This window comes from Aotus nancymaae, unplaced genomic scaffold (assembly GCF_030222135.1).
Source record: "Aotus nancymaae isolate 86718 unplaced genomic scaffold, 86718_ANA_hifiasm-v0.15.2.pri h1tg000025l, whole genome shotgun sequence".
NCBI lineage: Eukaryota > Metazoa > Chordata > Mammalia > Primates > Aotidae > Aotus > Aotus nancymaae.
Window position 1 is genome coordinate 3,433,561 of NW_026988438.1, and position 21,216 is coordinate 3,454,776.

Genomic DNA, 21,216 nt, shown 5'->3' on the forward strand with positions numbered 1-21,216 from the left:
ATTTATAATTTTTACGGAGCACTTAAATTTCTCTTTTAATTTCAAGTATTTAATTCATCTGTAAATATAGATATAGCAAATTTGGAATTTTTAAAAATTAGATTTGACTTGAACTTACGGATTTCTTTCATATACTAGACAAAACTAGGAAGTATTCATATATTCAAAAGTAAGAAAATCATCATTCCTCAAAAACCTCTTAATTGTAATATCCTCCTTTTTGAAGATACATTAGACTTTTTATTTATTTTTAATGAGCTAATGTAGAACTTTCTAAAACTGAACTTTGGATGTCCTGTTACTTTACTCAGAGAATCTTGGTTGACCTTGAAAGGAAATATCATTCCTGCTAAGCCCTCCCTGGCTTCTAAATTTGGTTAAAAAGAATTAAAAGTTTAAAAAAAACCCGTTATGCCACACAAACCTAAGAGAATGCTTCCCCTTAGAAACAGCCACAACCCTAATTATGGAGTGCCAGGAGTAGTACTGAAATGGGTAGTTCCCTTGACCCCTTTGCGGGTCTCCCTAAGGAGTTGGCGCATTTACTCAGTGCAGAGCTCTCAGCCCCTAACGGGATGGCCATGCAGGTGAGCGAATACAGGGCCCAGGACAAGTCGTTCTGGGTGCTGGCAGTGATAGAACTTCCTATGGTGCCATGGCAGCATGTAGGGAAGGTATCCATGACCTCTGGAGTCCCAGAGGACGTGTGTTACATTGTGCTCTTTCATCTTTGCTGTCTACTATTGCGAGACCAGCTCCCAATATATCAGCGTGGATTCAGTGTCTCTCAAAGTGATCAAGTGGTTGTTGAAAAGACAGACAAGGAAACATTTTTCCTTAAAGCTGGGCCCAGGGGAGACACCATGTAATGCTGCTCCGTGAATGTCTGGCATTCTCCTGAAAACTTCTGTTTTTTGTTAGGCTCTTTCAATAGGGCAGGGTGAATGAGGTTACACAAAGTTTCAATGATAATTGTACAAAAAGAAACATAAGCAAAAACTGTTGTCCAAAGATCACGATATGGTATTGTAAAAGCGGAACAATGTAAAAATTGGTTTCTGTGCTTCAGCATAAAAACCATAAACCTTAGCAAGAATACAGGTTAATTATAAACTTATAATTATCAGCAAGAAAAGCACTGGGCTCACAGCTGCAGAGAGAACAGGATCTGACACAGGACTATTGGCCTGACCACAAAACTGCAAGAAGGGGGAGACCCCATGCAGGCCTGGAGAAGCAGTGGGAGAAGCAAGTCTTTTACATCTTTATCTCAACCACAGAGGTTTTTCCTCATGACAGATACCCCTCATGCATCCATATATAGGCTCTCCAAAAGGGTCACATTCCCTTACCAAGGCCATAATCAATGTGCCTTTCCTGGGAAAGGAATCTGGGTAATAAGGCTCTCCATTACATGTCCGTTTATAGGCTGCCTGCAACAAGAAGTTTATTATGTACTGTCATCTCTCTCTGGTAGTCAGGCTATGTGATTTGTCTTTTACACAGAGTTCCTGTTTTTGCAAAAGAGCATAGCAGGAGGAAAAGTCACAAGCTGCATTTTAACTCTTTACATTCTTTATTTTCTCAAATATAATCAATACAGTAAGTAACAAGCATAACAAAGCAAGTAACTCATTTCGGGGAAACCAAATTCTAAGAGAATTTACAGGTTAAAAATCAACAATTTCTTCTTATTATTTCAGATGCTAGGGTTTTGCCAATTCTTCCAGAAGCTTGGAATTGCTAAGTCACCACCGAGGGGTCCACAGTGTTCCCAAACAGCTTAAGTGTTTAGCAACTCAGTGGAGTGTCAGGGTGATAGCCTTTTGCACCAGCCCTCTTGGTAGCTGAGTTGCTGTTTGGCATCTAGGAGGAATCAGGCTGCATAAGTGAATTGAAGGGTGGTGAAGGTAGAGGATTTTACTGAGCAGTGGTAGTGGCTTTCAGTGGGATGGGGTGCTGGAAAGGGGATGGAGTGGAAAGGTGGTCTTCTCCTGCAGTTTGGCTCTCCCCTGCTGAACTCTTCTCTGAAGTACCACTGTCAAGCCATCCCTCTGAAATCAAACTGCTTATCTTTGATGGCTGCTGCTTCTCTTCTCTCCTCTGCCACTTCATTCTGCTGCTCTGCCGCCCCTCTGCCAGTAGAGCCTGGGATTTTTATGGGTACAGGATGGGAGGCAGGGTGGGCCAAAAAGCAACATTCGAGTGAACAAACAGGAATGCATGTTCTCACTTTGTGCCACCGTACCAGGCTTGAGGGTGTGGCCCTCACCAGGGACTGCCACCTTCTACCCTGTATTTCCCTGCCTCCTGTCTGTATGAGTACTATGCAGTACTTTTCTCTTTAAAATAACTCTGTGATGTCCCCCTTTATTTTACAAATAGAAATAGGAAAGCTTGAAGTTTGATTTGCCTAAGATCATGTAACTAGTGAATATAGATGTTAGTTGAGTCAAAGTGGTCTCTACTAATTAATAATCCAAGGAAAGATGAGATATAAGACTGAGATTTTTAAGTTTGACAAAGGACTGATACTTAATGTGTGAAAGACATCCCCTTGGGAAAGGATTTATCTAGTTTTGTATACTTTTTCTTTATAAAGGTAAATTTATCTCATGACATTTTTCAGCTTATAACTTACACGAAATGCAATGTATTCTAACATTTTCACCTCTCAGAGCTTTTATCCTACTTTGAAAAGAATGTGTAGAAGGATGAAGTCACCACTATTGAAATCCTGGCATCTGTAGGGCAGATCAGTGTGGGTGTGGAGCTGCTCAACACACAATGGGAGGATTGTTTTGTTAACATGAAAAGAAAAAATGTTTTCCTTTGAAATTAAGGGAAAAGATTGGGTATGTTTATTGTAATTATCTGTACTAGAATTTTGCAGCATACCTTGCAGGTGAACCAAACATCTAACTTTAATATAATGATACACACCAAATACCTGGAAGAGGTTGTTAAAAAGTTAAGTAAAGAGCTAACATGGGAGAGGCACCTCTCCTCCTGCCCCCATACACTGGCCCTTTCATTGATACTTAAAGGACAAGGTTTTGTTATCAGTCTTTTATTTTCCTCCTTCATTTTCCTAAGCATTTTGAAGTGTTTCACAGACCTTACCAGGTTTGGAGATAGAGGTCTCCAGAGATAGATCATGGTGGTAGACAGTTGTAAAGGGACCTCTCTCACTTATTCCCACTTCTCAGTAAATATCAGAAAATACTTTATATTATACTGACGATAGTAAGGAATTTATAAGTAGGAAGATATGATTAGTCTTTTATATCTTAATTATCTAATTTACCAAATAATAAATTTCTATCACGATAGTCACTAGATATAGGGAGTTGAACTGAGCAAGTATGATTTCCTAGTTCCAAGGAGTATATTGTCCAGTTGGGGGTTGAAAAGTAAACAAATGCAAATTAAAATGTCAAATTGTGATGAATATTCTAAGGAAAACCTAACTGTGCTTATTTATGTAAGACAGCCAGGAAAAGTGACTTAGACTGGGAATGGAAGGCAGTCTAAGTGAAATCTTAGCAGAGGTGGTATTTAACTAAGCCTTTAAAGGTAATAAAGAATTACCTATTTAAAGAACACACCAGAAGTAACAGTATGTGAAAGCCATATTGAGTGCTTCACTGGGGCACAGAAAGAAAGCCTCTGTGGTTGGAGAAGCAAATGGAGTGGAGGTGGGAGTAGCCGGAGACAAGGAAAGAGCTGGTGACAGACCCAGAGACAGCCTTGTAGGCTTTTTATGTTGAGTTTACCACTTCTGTTACAGTTGCTACTATTACCACTTACATAATATTTTAAAAGGAAAATGAAGAAGAGACTCTATTTGGAAATGACATGATCCAGTTTACCTTTACAAGAAGATTATGCTGGCTGCTGCCGCTTAAAAGTACAGTTCCACAGAGGAAGACCTCTGCAGTATTTGTGTTCATACATCACGTTACCTTGAAACACATAATAAGCATGTTCAACCCAATATTCATTCCTGTAATAAAAGAAATGGAACTCCAAAAGAATGCTGATCTATACTCTGAACAAACAGGGACTGTAGGGGCTTTTCATGTATTTTGGTTATCCACTCCTTCCTGTTTCCTGGAGCACATAATTTAATTATTGTTTTGAGTAATCACAAATGACAAGCAGGGTGTAACTGAAAATCATGTTTAAAATATGCTTTGATTTTGTTGAGACTGTTCTGTGATACTTAGGTTTTGTTTTTTTTTTCTCTTATGCCCTCAAGGTTGTGTCCAGTGTATGGATCTATGCCTTTTGTTATAGACCTCGGTAAATTCACTGTATGACATATTAGTCAAACAAAACATCAAAAATAGCACATGCAGTAAAGAAAAGCAGAGAGAAGATAAACAGAGCAAATTAAGCCATAGCAGCATCCTAAGACCTATCCAAAACAGTTATTTTATGCTTATTTTCATATGTATTATATTTTAGTCTGAATATACAGGCTTTTTTGGTTTTTACATCTGAATACTGTATAGTTAATAACAATGAAATAACACTGGAAAACTACTTTTTTCTCTTGCTCTTCTGACTCTGCCACATTAATGTGGTGCATGCATGTGTATACAAGAATACAGAAACTAGCCAAAAACCATCTCATTAAATCCATTTGGTTTATTTGCTATGGTAGCCAGATTTCCTGAGCAATTCTCCAGAGGTAGAAAGAAAGTCCAAAATGATGGACCACCTAGTTGCGTAAGATGGTATGAATTATATTCGTGTTGTATTTAATAAAATTAACAATTTATATTAATAATGGATTGTCATGGTTTTAAAAGGTTGAGGGAGCTAGGATAATTTGCTTGAAATGTTATTTTCTCTATTTTTTTCTTTGTGTATTTCACGTATCTTTTTCATTATTTATATTTTTGAAATACAGGAACCTGTTGAAATAGGTGGTTAATCTGTAAAAAATGGTCTTTTGCACTTTGTCCACTTAGAAATGAGGTCATTGCTTACATGTTCTGGACAACCATTATACTAAGCTTAAGGAATAAAAACAGAAACGAGCCACCATCAAATTTGGGGCATGTATTCATAAAGTCGAGTCTTACCCTTTAACTCAGGAAATTTTTTTATTTTATGCATAAATATATTTAGAAGGAAAATCCATATAAAAGTTGACAACCTTGTCTTGTATGTAGATTGTAGTTAACCTTCAACAATTGATTTTGAAGAATGCTGTATATTAACTTGGTTATGTTTAAATTGAGATGTAGTTTGAGAACTCAGTGATTTTCCTTCATTTTATTAATTTTTTGACTCAAATTATAGGATACATGATGTTTGCAAAGCATCATTTTAATCATTTTATGCTTCTCTTATTCCTAATAATTGAGTTTGGAAATGGATTTTATGTCAAGTATTTGCATGCAGCATAGTTTTACTTTACAGTGCCACAGAGTAGGTTATTCTGTTGTTCTAGTAGATTTAGTTAAAGAATGGTTCCAAGGTTTTGGTGGTTCTGGGACAACTGAATTAAATACACCACTTTGTTACCTTGTTACCTGAAAACTTTTTTCCAAGGCCTACAACTAAGTACTTGGGTTTAAAAAAGTCTTTATCCTTCTTTCTTACATTGGGCACTATATACCTGAAATGACTATTTAGTATATGAGAGTAAAAGAAAGTCTGTACCCCTTGATTTGTTATTTAAGATCTTCTGCAATCTACAGTGAACTTTTTTGTCACAATGCTATTGCTCTTCTGGCTCAACGTGTCTTGAAACAGTGTAGTCTTCTGCCTCTTTTGCACTTATTTTACTGGATTGCCTGCCTTCTCTATTTAAATAGTCAATTTTATGTTTTAAGCCTTAGTTGATTACTCTTTGCATGAAGTTGTCACCAATCTTTTTTTTTTTTATAGTTGTTGCATCTCTTTAAATTATTCACCAGTAGTTGTATCAATCTGCATATCCTGGTTATTATCTGTTTGCACATCTGTTTCACCATCTCTTATCATGGATCCCTCACACAGTGCTGTGGAGATAGAAGGAGCCAGATAAATAGTTGTGGTTAAAGATGAGAGCATGATGAACCAGTAAGCTTCTGGAGTACTTCTCTACCTGGCCAACAGCCAAATATATTGCTGGAGATAAAGAGGTAGCCTCTGGGCATCCATCAATCATGTTAACAGTTGAGAAGAGTTTAAAACATAAAGTATACCCAAGAAGTTTGAACTGATTTTCTAACCAGAAGAAAAAACTATGTTCACAAAAGGAGGGAAGAATAGGTGCTGGCAACAGATGTTGCAGAGATTAGATGAAGTGGAGTTAGCAACAGTGATGAAATTGGTGGTGATCAGCCTTCTGTCAGGAAAGAAAGATAGTGTTGGAGAAATGAACATTGCAGAAGGGACTTTCTAGTGGAGTGAAAAAGATAACCCATAAGCAATATTTTAAACTCGTATTCTGTAGAATCTGCAGTAAGATTCTATATTGATATTTTAATCTGTTTTTTCTGTATTGTCTAGAAATGTACTGCTTAAGAAATATTCTAAGATTTATACATGGTTCTGAAAAAAGTCACATGATTGAGTTTTTGTTCAAAATCTAATTTATCCTTAGTATTTTTTTTTAAAACTTTGAACCTATAAGTTAGACAATGTATATTCAACAGGTTACTAATAAGCCATAATGGGAAAATTGTATGAGAGGGAAATTTTACATATAAATATTGCAAGTATATTTCTCATACAAAAGGAATATACATATTTAATGAAAAATAGTTTGCTTACTACAAAAGGTTTGATGCAGTATAATGGCAAGTTTCAGGTTGAACAAATATTGGGGTGATGTTTGAATAGTCCTTAAAAGGCTATTGCATGATTTTCTTGGGATTATATGTGAAAGAACTCTTCAGTAAGCTATTCATACCTATTATAGCTAATTTGATTTTCTTTATTTTCTATCATTTTGTAAAAACCAGGTGGAAAATGGATTATTGAGAATCTTTTTGATATTTGTTACCTAGACATTTTGAGAACATTTCTCATGTTGGTGGTACAATGTCAGTCAAAATCATGTCATTTAAGTGATTGTTATTTTTTCATCACATGATTTTAATATGGAAACAGGATGCAATTGAACTTCTATATACAGTTGTCCCTCAATATATATGGGTGTTCCAGGACCTACCTTTCTGACCTACAAATGCCAGTTTGTGAGTGCTCTAATCCCTTACATAAAATGAAATAGTATTTACATATTACCTATGAACATCCTCCTGTATATATTAAATTATCTTTAGAATACTTACAGTCCCTAGTACAATATAAATGCTATACAGTTACAGTGTATTTTTGTAAGTTTTTATTTTTGTTTACTTTTATGTTTTTCAAATGTTTTTGACCCATGCTTGAATCCTTAGCTGTGGAACCAACAGATTCTGAAGGTAGACTGTGCATTTAGGCAGCGTCTCTGTTAGGAAAATAAAAACCTTATGCATGTAAATTAAATTGTGTTGTAAACTTAGAATTTGAAGAAAAAAAGTTGAATTAATGAATCGTTTAGTTTTAGTCACTTACGTTTGCAATGGGTTTGACTTAGTAACGTTACAGTTGTCTTTCATTTGCTAGATGAGGACATATTCCTCAGTAAGTATCTTCTCAAAATGAGAGAGGGATTTTAGATTAACCTGGATTCAAATGGTAGCACCTTTGTTGGCTCAAAGTGTGATACAAGCACCAGTTGTATCAGTATCAACTAGAAACTTCTTAGAAATGTTTATTGTTAACTTTACCCCACATTTAAAAGAATTAAAAATCTGCATTTCTAACAAGATTCTCAGGAATTCCCATGGACATTGAAATTAAGAAACGCACATCTAAAATTTATTTTGTCTTCCCTCTAGGCTATAAACTTCTGGAAGGCAAAAACCTGTCTAGCTCATTGACATGGTCTCAGTATACAATTTAGTGTCTGACTTGTGGCTATCAATAAATATTGGTCAAATGAATGAAAGTATATTAATCCATCAATGGCTAAGATACTCAGTTCTTTCTGACCTTGTTTTTGTTTTTAATTAAGGCAAATAGGATTTGTTCATTTTAACTTGCCAATTCTCAGCTTGCAAATGTTTTATACATTACTAATAAATATAAAGGGATCATTTTACTGTTTGTATCCTTTTCACACATCATTGGTGATTTCTGCTGAGTAGTAAGTACAGAATATACCTGCCAAACATGATTTATGAGTTAATGCCAGTCGTTTCCCATCTACTACACGCTACCTTTTAGTTGTAGTATAAACTGTCAAGAAAGCTCAACAGAAAGAGGAGCAGGATGGCATTTTGTAGCTTTACATTTTGTGTATTCACTATCCAGCTTTGGATGTATAATAAAATGAGGACAGGCATGGTGGCTCACACCTATAATTGTTTGGGAGGCCAAGGCAGCCAGATCACCTGACTTCAGGGGTTCAAGACCAGCCTTGCCAACGTGGTGAAACTCCCATCTGTACTAAAAATACAAAAATTAGTCCTGCGTGATGGTGGGTGCCTGTAGTCCCAGCTACTTGGGAAGCCGAGGCAGGAAAATTGCTTGAAACGAGAGGCGGAGGTTGCAGTGAACCGAGGTGGCGCCACTGCACTCCAGCACAGGTGACAGCGCAAGACTCAGTCTCAAAAAATAAAAAAAAACCACAGCGGGAGCCTTAAGTTCTATGTATTAGGTGCTCAGGTTTATTAACATTAGAGCTTGTCATTTTCCATTTCACGGTCTCTGTAGTGCAACATCAAAACAATAGTTGGCTTTCAAAGTGAGTCTTAACAGTGAGAGAGGGATGCACAAAGGAAGCCTTACCACAGTAATGTCTTCTGCTACCACCAACTGCTCAGCATATGTTTAATGCAGTGGGTCAGAAGCATTTCACATTACTTCAAAATCAAATCTGAAGATTGAAACAGGAGGCCACTTCTTAAATACTTTCCTCCCTGTCCAGAACCCAGAAACATCACAGTTAAGGGAATGTATGTACTGGCAATTCAGATTGTTACTACTTAACTGACTTCCTCCAGAAGATATGTTCCTCCCCTGCCCCACTTCCTCCTGGAGTTGACTTTGGGACATGTGGAATTACTTCCCTCTGGGTAAGAGTTTTATGATGTCTCTGACAAGGTAGTAGTCCCCAGAGTAACACTGATGTCCAGTGTGCTTTAGAGGTTACATATGTGGATCTGGGAGTTCAAACAGATCTGAGTCTGAGTGCTTGCCCCTTACTGGCTATGTAATCTTAGATTATTCAAACTTTTGTGCCTGTGCTCCTTCATCTATAACATGAGGATGATAATAACTGCCCATGCATAGGTGTACTATGCAGTTTTAAAATAATTGTTGAAAGTATTTAGCACAGATTCTGGCAACTTATACAGCCTCAATAAATACAATATATTAAATTTAAAGGGGTAATGGCGATATGTTTTAAAGGGTCCTCTAATAGTAGCAGTTACGTAAGAAGTGAGTAGAGTAATAACAGCAAGCATTTAATATAGCATGTGCACTAGGTGACCCAAAACATGAATGTTACTGGGTCTTTACAGATATTCAAAGATGAATGACTTGAGAGTACACATACTAGACTTTAGACTTTCTGGAACAGTAGTTGTTGGGAGAAGTCCTTGGATTCGGAGGCAGTATCCACTGCATTATGTAGCACTGCAAATGAATCTTCAGGGCTGAATGTTAGACTTCAGTCTTTGTGCTGTGATTTTTAAGTTGTATAGTAAGGGAAGCACCAGTCCTTTCACTGGTGTGATAAGAGACTGGGATCCAACAGCAGTGCAATGTTTCAGAACCTTGGTTATAGTCCTATTTTGCCTACCCAGCATCTAGGATTGGGAGAGTATTAAGACCTGCTTTGGTATGATCAGCTAGTTACGGTTTAAGTCCTATGGTGGCAGGTCATGAAGTGGAGGGCCACTGGTTAAGATCCACTTACCATTCATGTAGTTTATATAACCAGCTTACCATTCGTTTATATAACCTAGCAGACTGATAACCCAATTTATTAGCTCGCAACTCTACCAGGATTGATTTCTTTAAAGCCTTCTAAGAGGACAAGCTATAGAGAAGACATTTTGGAAAAGTTAACCGTTACCCTTCACATATTAACTTAGCCAATCCTCATATCAATTCTGTGTTGTACTCATTTTACTGATGAGTAAACTGAGCCACAGGGCTTGTGTAACTTACCCAAAGTCACACAACAACGATGTCCTGGAGATAGATTCAGACCCAAGGATCTTGGTACAAGAGCCCATGCTCTTTAATACAGTAAAACAAACGAAAAACTTCAAAGCTTACTCTAAGAAATTAAGTAGTAAATGCTGAATGCTAGGTAGACAAAAAGGGATGTTAACAATTGGCATGTTCACAGAATGGAAAGAAAATGTGTCTCTCTGCAAGTCAGTTGTTTATACCGACATTAGTGCCATTGTTTGAATGGTAGATAGGCAAGAAATTGGCAGATTCGGACTCAGAGATGACCTAGCTAGCATTTTCTGTAAACAGATGATTGACTTTTCAGAAAAACATATTTGAACCTCTGACTCATGGGAGTTGAACCAAAACCTTTCAGCCTTAGTTAGGTCATAATGCTTTTTGAAGTGAAAATTTTTTGACAATCCATCTTTATTCCTAATATCCATGCTTTATATAGTATTAATATTGTGAATACACAGATGTTTGCATTTAGTTTATGGCAAATCTTTCCTAAACTTACTTGTTACGATGTAAGGAAAGTTTCATTTTTTGGTTGTTGTTGTACTTTAATTTACTGAACACATTGGAAGGTTGTTTTAAATTTTGTTTAAATGTCCTTTGAACCAGAATATTTACAGAAGTTCTTCTAGCCAGCGGATTGTTCCATTTGTTGTGTTTGAGTGCAGAAACATCAGGAATGACAGCATGTGATGATTCCATAGGATGTTTTTATAAACAACCTAATGGCATTGTCTAATGTGGTCTTTGTTGATTAAAGGTGTCACAGATACCTTTGCTATATTTAGGTAAAATCTAAGTTTCTTTACTCAAGCATGGAAAATACTGATTGTTTTCTGTTTGGGAGGAAAGCAGTATGACTAAAAGAATTATACTGAACTGGAAACAATTATTAAGAGTCTAAATTTCAAGAAGAAAATTTCAGTTTGGCTTTTCAAGAGTATGGAAATGCTAATATTTAATAACTTTCATGCAAATACTATGTATGCATTTCTATCTTAGTCTATTGTCATTAGCTGAAGAATGACTTTCTTTGAAGCGCAGTTTTAAATGTATCATGTAACTGAACAAATAAATTTTAATTACGGTTACACTATGTAGCTGGGCAATTTGCTTTCCATATATCTATGTTGTATATTCTAAGAGTGTATATCCTATTAACTGTTAATCCAGTTAATAAGAAATAAATAATAGCTTTGAAGAAACAAGTAGATATTAAAGTTAATATGGACCGAAGTTGTCATAGGCTTGAATGAGCCCAGTATTTGTGATAATACAGAAAAATATCCTTAGAGTTGAAGAATATTTGTGTTAAAGAGCAGAATGGGTGGTTAGGATTTGAATAGGTAGAATATAAGTAGGCTATGAAGGGCGTTAATGTCAAAGTCACTATTTTAGATGTACTCTAATAGGAATTATACACATATACATGTAATATATATATGTAACTGCATGTTCTTAATGAGAAAAATGAAGCTCTTCTGGGAAGACTAATCTTATAATACTCTTGATGGTTAGGGAATACCTTCCTTTTTTATAAAGATATATAATATTAAAATGAAATAATTCCTTAAAGTACTTAAAAATAGTAGTGACAGCCGGGTAAATATGATAAAGGTCATTCACAAAATGTTCCTTCTCCACTACTTTAAAAACAATACAAAATTAGCAAAATTAATAACAGTAACCAAACAAATGTGAGAGGCCCCACTTAATGCATACATTTTAAAGGTAACAGTCAAGAAAGTAAGTGCAGATTACAATCTGGCTAATATGTTGTAAACTCTGCACATGGATCTCCCAGACCTTGTAATGAGGGTAAAAGTTGATTCATTAAGATAATTTTTTTATTTTTAACTTATAAGCAGATTGAGGGGCTGAAATGAGGGCCAAGGAGAATCCTTCAAGAGTAGAAAATATGTCAATTTCCTATGGCATCTCATAGAGACAGAGAAAACTATCAGTGCCTGATTTTGTTTTAATACTCTAACTCGTAGAAAATAACCAGGAAAGGTACAATTCGTACTTAAAAAAAATTATAACGCACATAAGTAGTAGTAAACCTGGATGAAACCTGAGACCTCTTCCTTCTTCCAAATTACACCTTTTTGTTCTGTAGAAGAACTCAGTGAGAATCTGAATTCAAGAAGGTTAAAAATTCAAAACACAACATTGTAAGAGATTAACAGTAATTGAATAGGGAACAAAATTAATATGAGAGCAGCACTATTATAGAACTAACTAGTCTCTTAGAGAAACAATATAACAAGTCAGATAACTCAGAGGGAAAAGTCGAGATAATTGTACCACATTCCAATAAAAAAATAAATGATAGCTAAAATAGAGTGGGTGTTTAGATGATTAAGGCAGCCAATGTGTGGACAGTTTTCAGATATTAAGTAGAAAATCAAATTCTTCAGACAGCTAGAAGAAAGTTTCTTTGAAGTAATTCTTTTTGACCTAAAGGGCATATTTTCAGGAAAAGCTGAGAAATAACAATTGGGAATAAAACTTACTCTGCTTGATTTGGAAGTTCTCCATGAAGAATAATTCAAGAAGACATAGATGCAAAACTCATAAATAAGCAAAACTTAGGATAGTCTGACCTCTTACATGTCTACAATATTCACTCCAAATATAATGAAGCATTATCTGCAAGCATTGGAGGGAATGAAGGTGAAATCCAAGAGTATCACCACAAGCCACATTTTCCTCTGGTAATAAGACTAAAAGATAAAACCTCAAATGTAACAACTGTGAGTACTTGGAAGGGTGGTTGACGGATGGGGGAAAAAACTGCCTGACATTGAAATCCAAGAAAATGAATGGCGAATGGCTGAATGACAAATGAAGTATAAGAAGCAGAAGGAAGGCTGGGTGCAGTGGCTCACACCTGTAATCCCAGCACTTTGGGAGGCTGAGGCAGTTGGATCAGGAGGTCTGGAGTTGAAGATCAGCCTGATCAATATGGTGAAACCCTGTTTCTACTAAAAATACAAAAAATTATCCAGGTATGGTGCAGGCCTGTATTCCCATCTACTCGGGAGGCTGAGGCAGGAGAATCGCTTGAACAGGGAGGCAGAGGTTGCCGTGAGCCAAGATTGTGCCATTGCATTCCACCCTGGGCGACACAGTGAGGCTCCATCTCAAGAAAAAAAAAAGGCAGAAGGAAAACAAGTAATATTTAAAGATGGTGGCACAGTGATTGCAGATCTGTGAGGGAAAGTATAGACCAAATTTTTATTTCTAGATAAACTATTCTTAAAGAAGCAAAAACTCAAAGAACCTAAAAATGTTAAGGCTTTAGTAAAAAAAAAAAAATACTCCAAAACAAGCAACTACTTGCACATAGTCATCTAATAATACAGTGAATTAAGAAGAAAAATTTAGAATTGGGGAAATTTTGTTAACTCACTTTCCTTGAAGATAGATAGATTATGTCAAAATTACATTCATTATGGCCACAAAATAGAGTAAGAATCTAATAAACCTTTTAGATTTAAAACCACGTGATTGACCAGACCTCGGCTATGGGCAGAACTTCAAGTGTGCTATCTCCTCTTACAGAAGGAAGTCAGTGACTACCGACTTAGAAAGTTGTCATTAAGAGGGCAGTGTCTTTATCCTGCCCATAGCATCTTTTCTTAACCTTGAAAGTAAACTTCCTGGAAATGAATTATCTGAAGTTTAGCAATACTTTTGGTTTTACGACACTCGGTTTTCATTCGCTAAAACTGCATAACTTAAAATGACATGCGTATTATTCCATTTTAATAGAACATTCATACTTTGAGTCTTTCCCTTCATTTGTCTTCCCTGCTTACTACATATATTATTTGTAGAGAATTGTTGAAATGATACTTAACTTTCAGAGTTATTACCTCTATGTAATATTTTTTGATGAGTATTTTAAGAACTTTCCCACATTGTTCATTTTAAGAACATAAACTATTTTCTTGACACAGGATGTTTTTGTTTTAAAAAAAACTGGTAGCATAGTTTTGTATTTTTTGTTTGTTTGTTTTTACAATTAAGTATTTGCTAATGGTAAAAACATAAATGTTTCTACCCTCAAAGATCTCAAACTCTGTCCTTAAGAAATTTAACACTTTAATACAAAAAAAAAAACGGAATCAGAACATCTCTTATGTTCTCATTCTCTATATGCAGAAGGAAATTTTAAAGTAAGATTTTTTTTTTTCTGAATTCAGAATTCACTTGTGCATCTTTGTTGAATTTAAGATCTGATAATATGGTTGCCTTATTTCATATCTGTCAAGTCAGAAATTTGGCAGGATGTAACACTATACCCTATTTTCATGCAAATAACTCAACCTGACACAGTATCATAGATGTTGGTGGAAGACCTGAGACTACAGGGTCAGAGAAAAGACCATTTATTACAACCATAGCAGTAGCAAGAACAAAAATGTAGCACTCGTTTTTTTCGGAATTCAAATTTCCGTGGAGAAATACAAATAGGGTTAGCTGTTGCTAGGCAGTGGCTTTCTTTAAAAAGAAGCTTGATAGTAGAAAACTCTGGCCTTGTATAGGCAAACCAGCCCATCTGCTCCTTAAGAGAGAAGTATTACTCTGAAATGCCATGTAAGCCTAATCCAGGGAGAGAGATGTTCCCATCTTAGTGGAAAATCTGTTCTATGAGGAAATATCTCTATGTTTGCAATTTGTGCAAACATCCTTGCAAAGAAAGTGTGGAACAAGTTAGCTGTTAATGCCTTAGAAAATGTTTAAATACATGAGAGACTTTTGAAAAATTGTCCCCCTGTAATATCTAGATGTTACCCCTTGATCAAACTTACTATTGCAGAATGGATACTAGTTTCTTTTTGATCGTAATGTTAATATATTGTTGATGACTATGGCCTTTGGGCTTTTTTATTAATCTTTGAACCTTTTGCTCAATAAGAATTTTAAACTGAACTAAAATTTTTAAAATTTAATAGCTAATTTTTATAGCAAAGCTAAGACCTTGAAACCTTTATTTCCCTTATTCTCCAGTATTTTGTCAAAATCATAGCAAATTAAGCTACTAAGTAGATAATGTACAGAGTTACAGAGTTTGATGTTCAACTGAGGAACAGCATTGTATTATTTTTAGAACTATGAAATGTAAAGCATTCTAAGTGTAATACCAGTAAGAATCACTGAAATGTGATTTCCTGTGGAATTAATATAGCAAGGATATCACAGATTCCTTGTCTAGAAATTCTTAAGCTTTTGTTCATATTGTTATACTAGAAAACTCTTGAAACAAGCTAATTAGAATATTAAGTTATATGGGGTAAAAATCTTTTTAGGAAAGTTTGTTTAATATGTGTTCTTTTCTAAATCTAATCTGGGACTACTTGTAGTGAGCTCTCTGACAGTTTTCTTAAGGATAGTCTGTGTAGTTTAAGTCTTCTCTCATATTGTTGTGATGATTTCTTACCCCTTTCCCCACTTCTAGTCATTTCAGGTTTAGTGAAGTCTATTCCTTGTATTAAAACTGTTATTTAATATGCCTCTGGGTACCTGCAATTATCCCTGCAACCTTTCTCTTTTAGTCCTTCAACACGTTCTTCAATATTTATTTGTATAAGATAAACCAGATTACTAGTGTGTTCCAGAATATAATCTGTGTGTGTCTACATTTTTTTTTCCTATCTGAAACAATTTTCTGTACCCTTGTTAGCTAAAACATGCATTATTCATAGCCTAGTTCAAATGACTTCTTGATAACCTGATGAACTTCAGCTTGTATTACTTTTTTAAAAATATATGGTCCTTGGCTTTATGTGCCTCTCCTCTAGCAATTATGTGCTTCTTTGTGAGAAAGATGTTTATGTTTGGTCTGTCTAATTTGTGAATTCATTTCTGTTTTTTTCCTACTAGCATGTAAAAGTCACATCTGAGGCTCTATGTCATGCTGGCAGAGATCTTCAGAAAATCATCCTAGACCAGTGCTACAATTTTGTTTGTGTGAATGTAAGTCAATTCAAGTGATTGAAAGCACTTGAGGGTATGAGCAAATGTAATGTGGAAGAGAACTAATTTGATTCTTAAATATTTATATATGAGATTTTGATGAGTTATTTTACATGTTTTTGGAGATTTTTATCTTTGAAAGAGAAATAATACTTTTAACAAGCTAAATCCCATAATGAGAACAGTGATATTTTGGACAATATTTTCAGTTTTCTGTTTTGTATCTGATCTAAAGTAGGTAATAAGGAAGACACAGGTTTGACTCAATTGGTAGATGAAATTTTGACATGCATAACTTTATGGATATCCTTTAAAATTATTTATAAATTGAAAACTAAGCTTGATAAATATTTTGAACATTATGCAGAATCTCTTCATTTTTTTCCTTGAATTAACTTTTAAGTCATTTAAAAATGTCTTCTCATATCCTTTTATTTTTTTGGTCTTTTAGGTTATGACTTCTGATTTTCAAGAAACCCAGAAGTTACTGAGCATGCTTGAAGAAAGTAATCTTTCCATTTTATATCCTGTTGTTGTCGTTTCAGTAAGTGAAATTAATGCAGATTTTCTCAAATTTATGCTTCTTTTTGTAACTAATGTATGTATTTTTAAAAACTTGATCCAATTGAGAGCATTAACTGAAACTCAAAAGAAACTCTTCTTTGTGGATTCCTCTGCTTACTCTCTTACTATGACTTCTATGACTGAATGCCTTTATTATTGTAATCATTTGGTTGAATTGACAGGTTTGGAAATCTTTTTCAACCCAGCAGCCAATTTCTTTTTTTTTTTTTTCCTGCACAAAAAATGGCAAAGTATTCTGCTTAAGTCAACTGGTTGTTTGGATAATATAAAATAGTTTTATTTAACATATTATCAGAATACTATTAGGTAAGCATTCCAGTTGTTAATGTGAAGAAAAAAACCTAGTAGAAGAAAACTGGTTCTTGGGTTGTTTCATTTTCTGTGTTCCACTGAAAGCAAAAGTAGAACAAGCAGCAAATAAAAAAATTCCTAGAAGAATGACCTATGAAAATTTAGGAGAGATTTTTCCATGAAAATCTAGAAGTATATGTTTAGTGCAGAATTTATTTGATTAGCCTGTTAAACTATATAGCAGAGGGGACTGTCAGAGTGTAAAGCTGGGAAGGAACAGAATCAGAGCCCAAAGCCCTCTAAAATGGCTGAGGAGCAGAATCTATAGTTAGTAGCGTTTTGCTGTGTGAAGGGGTTCCAGACATTAAATTCTCTGAAAAGCTTAGCAACTGCCAAGTTTCTAAAGCTCAGGCCCATCCCATAGTGTGGGAATGTAATTCTTTTCAGGTAAGGTTAATAATAATAAGATAATTTGCAGTATAAATAACTTGACTGAGTAATGCAACTAGTAACACGTTAGCATCTCCAACAAACTGGGAGATATAATTAATTCAGTGGCCTCTTTATTTGGTCGTATACCGTAAAGGCAACTTTCATAGTGGCATGTGGTTATTGAAACCCAGGATTCTTATGTAGTTGATCTTTGTACAACACAGATGCTTCCACTGAGCTTTTTAGGAACAATATGGAATATATCCATTGTTGGAAGCCTCTGAGGCTCTGTAGGATAGAGTTCTGTGTTTGGCCTGTTATTCCTCTCTCCACATTTACTCGCTTAGAAATCTCATTTTTCCATGTTCCCAGATACACTGATGAGGCCATCCAGTGTAGTGAATTAAAAGTCTATATGCTAAAATATTGTAAAATGTTTATTTTATATTGGGACATTATCCTTTTATAATACTTGAATGCAGGCATACTTCAGTTTCTTGTGCTCTGAAGATACATGTTTTACAAATTGAAGTTTTGTGGCAAGCCTATGTCTAGCAAGTATATTGGTATATTTTTCCAACAGTGTATGCTCAGTTCATGTCTCTATCACATCTTGGTAATTCTCACAATATTTTAAAATTTTTCTTCATTACAATCTCTGCTGTGGTCACCTATGATCAGTGATCTTTGATATTACTATTACTGTGTTGGAGCACTGCAAATCACATCTGTATAAGATGGCAGACTTAACTGATAAATGTGTATGTTCTGATTGCTCTTCTGACTAGCTGTTTCCTCACCTCTCTCCTTATCTTTGAGACTCCCTGTTCGCTGAAACACAACCATATTGAAATCAGGCCAATTAATAACCCTACAATGACCCCTACATGTTCAAGTGAAAGGAATAGTCCTGTGTCTGTCACTTTCAGTCAAAAGTTACAAAGCCTACAGAGCAAGGCCCTAATTCCCTTCAATTCTGTGAAGACTGTGGAAAGTGAAGAGGTTCCAGAAGAGTTTGAAGCTAGCAGAAGTTTATTCATGTGGTTTAAAGAAAGAATTGTCTTTATAACAGAAAAATGGAAGATGAAACAGCAAGTGCTGATGTTGAGGCATTATCCAGAAGAGCTAGCTGAGATAATTGATGAACCTAGCATTATGTTCATTATCCAGAAGAGCTAGCTGAGATAATTGATGAACCTAGCATTATGTTCATTATCCAGAAGAGCTAGCTGAGATAATTGATGAACATAGCATTATGTTCATTTTCCAGAAGAGCTAGCTGAGATAATTGATGAACCTAGCAATGCTAAATGACAGATTTTTCAATGTAGATGAGACACTTCTATTGGAAGAACATGCCAGTGTGGGGGCTTTTATGGACAGAGGAGAAGTCAATGCCTGGCTTCAAATGATAAACTGACACTTCTTAGGAGCTAATGTAGCTAGTGACTTTAAGTTGAAGGCAGTGTTCACGTACCATTCTCAAAATCCTAGGACCCTTAAGAATTATGCCAAGTCTGTTCTCTGTCTGTGCTCTGTAAATAGAACAAAACCTGGATGACAGCACATCTATTTACAGCATAGTTTACTGAATATTTTAAGCCCACTTTTGAGACTTAATGCTCAGAAACAAAGATTCCTTCAAAATACTTTTCAAAAACCTGCTTATTGATAATATACCTAGTTACCCAAGATCTTTGATGGAGATGTATAAGATGAATGTTGCTTTTTGTCTGCTAACACAACATTTATTCATCAGCTCGTAAATCAAGGAGTCGTTTAGATTTTCATTTCTCATTTTTGGAGAAATACCTGGTGTAAGGCTATCACTGTCCTTGATAGATTCCTCTGATGGATCTGTGCAAAGTAAATTGAATCCTTCTGGAAAGGATTCACCCTGCTAGTTGCCATTAGGTACAGTCATGATTCATGGGGGGGTCTAATGTTAACAGGAGTTTTGAAGACTTGATTCCAACCCTCATGGAAGATTTGGAGGCATGTGACTTCACTGGAGGAAGTAACTGCTGATGTGGTAGCAATAGCAAGAGAATAGAAGTGCAGTCTGAAGATAGACTGAATTGTTCTAATCTCATAAAATGTAGATGGATAAGGAGTTGCTTCTTATGGATGAGCAAAGAGAAAGTGGTTTCTTGGCCGGGCGCGGTGGCTCACGCCTATAATCCCAGCACTTTGGGAGGCCGAGGCGGGTGGATCACGAGGTCAAGAAATTGAGGCCATCCTGGTCAACATGGTGAAACCCCGTCTCTACTAAAAATACAGAAAAATTAGCCGGGCGTGGTGGTGCACGCCTGTAATCCCAGCTACTCAGGAGGCTGAGGCAGGAGAATTGCCTGAACCCAGGAGGCGGAGGTTGCAGTGAGCCGAGATTGCGCCATTGTACTCCAGCCTGGGTAACAAGAGCGAAACTCCATCTCAAAAAAATAAAAAATAAAAAAAAAGTGGTTTCTTGAGATGGAATCTAATTCTGGGGAAGATACTGTAAACGTTGTTTAAATGACAATAAATGATTGAGAATATTATATAAACTTAGTTGATAAAGCAGTGGCAGAGTTTGAGAAGGTTAAGTCCAATTTTGAAAGCAGTTCTGTTGTGGGTCCAATGCTATCAAACAGCATCCCATACTACTGAGAAATTTTTGTGAAAAGAAGGATCACTCTAGGCGGTGAACTATGTTGTCTTATTTTAATAAATTGCTGTATCCAACCAACCTTTGGCTACCACCACCTTGAACAGTCAGCAGTCATTACACCAGCAAGAAGATTAGGATTCACTGAAGGATTAGATAGTAATTAGGATTTTTAGCAATACACCATTTTAATTTAAGATATGTACATTATTTTTTAGTTATGCTACTGTACACTTAATGAACAATAGTATAATGTAAATATGACTTTTTTGTGCCACTGGAAATAAAAAATTTCATGTGACTCACTTTATTGTGAAATTTGTCTTAGTAGCTTCAGCAGCCTGGAGCCAGACTCCCAATATTTTTGAGGTATGCCTGTTACTTTCCCATTGCATAGGCAGACTTAGCGTGATGATATTATTATGAGCATTATTAATTTAATAGAAAGATGTGTAACTAGTTTATATCTAGAATCTGTATCCATAGGTTGGAGCAAATAACTAGAAAGAGTATTGTAAGTAACGCTGGCTTCTTGGATGGAGAGGTAAGTGAATAATGTCTGAGTATTTGAATTGTCCTGTCAATGATTGTGAGTATGACTGATCAGGCTTCATACTTTTTTCTTCTGGTACCACTTTCACCAAAAATGGCCAGAAAGCAATTTCAGTTTTCCTATTAATGAAAATCAGGCAGAACATTTCAAATGCATACCAATTTAATAGATGTATGAAAAATATGATAATTATAAAAGACATAAATCTAGATACATCACAGTTTGCTCATTAGCAAGAGGAAAAACTATTAATATACATACATAGTGTTTGCATGTGCAAATTCATGTGCAGACATGTATACACATGTTTGTAATTGGAAAATTACATACCAGGCACTTCAGAGGCTACAGTGTTCTCTTTCAGTCTGTCTGAATTAACTTTTCTGGAAGATTAAACCAGAAACATGTCTTACCACAAGCTTTTTATTTTCTTTTATAAATAAGACTTTTGTTAACTTTAAATTAT

The 21,216-nt window shown here is 35.5% G+C and overlaps 1 protein-coding gene across 6 annotated transcripts in view; it reads left to right on the forward strand.

Annotated features, from left to right (window-relative positions):
- The window catches only part of CRPPA (CDP-L-ribitol pyrophosphorylase A), a 321,845-nt gene that overhangs the window by 151,995 nt on the left and 148,634 nt on the right, over positions 1–21,216 (forward strand). For all 6 annotated transcript variants that reach the window (XR_010344034.1, XM_064380336.1, XM_012450715.3 and 3 more), the window contains 2 exons: positions 16,150–16,242; positions 16,694–16,786. Coding sequence is in view for 5 of the 6 variants with exons in the window: in XM_064380336.1 (XP_064236406.1) it covers positions 16,150–16,242; positions 16,694–16,786 (186 nt within the window). In the remaining variant the exon portion in view is untranslated. The remainder of the gene's footprint in view (positions 1–16,149; positions 16,243–16,693; positions 16,787–21,216) is intronic.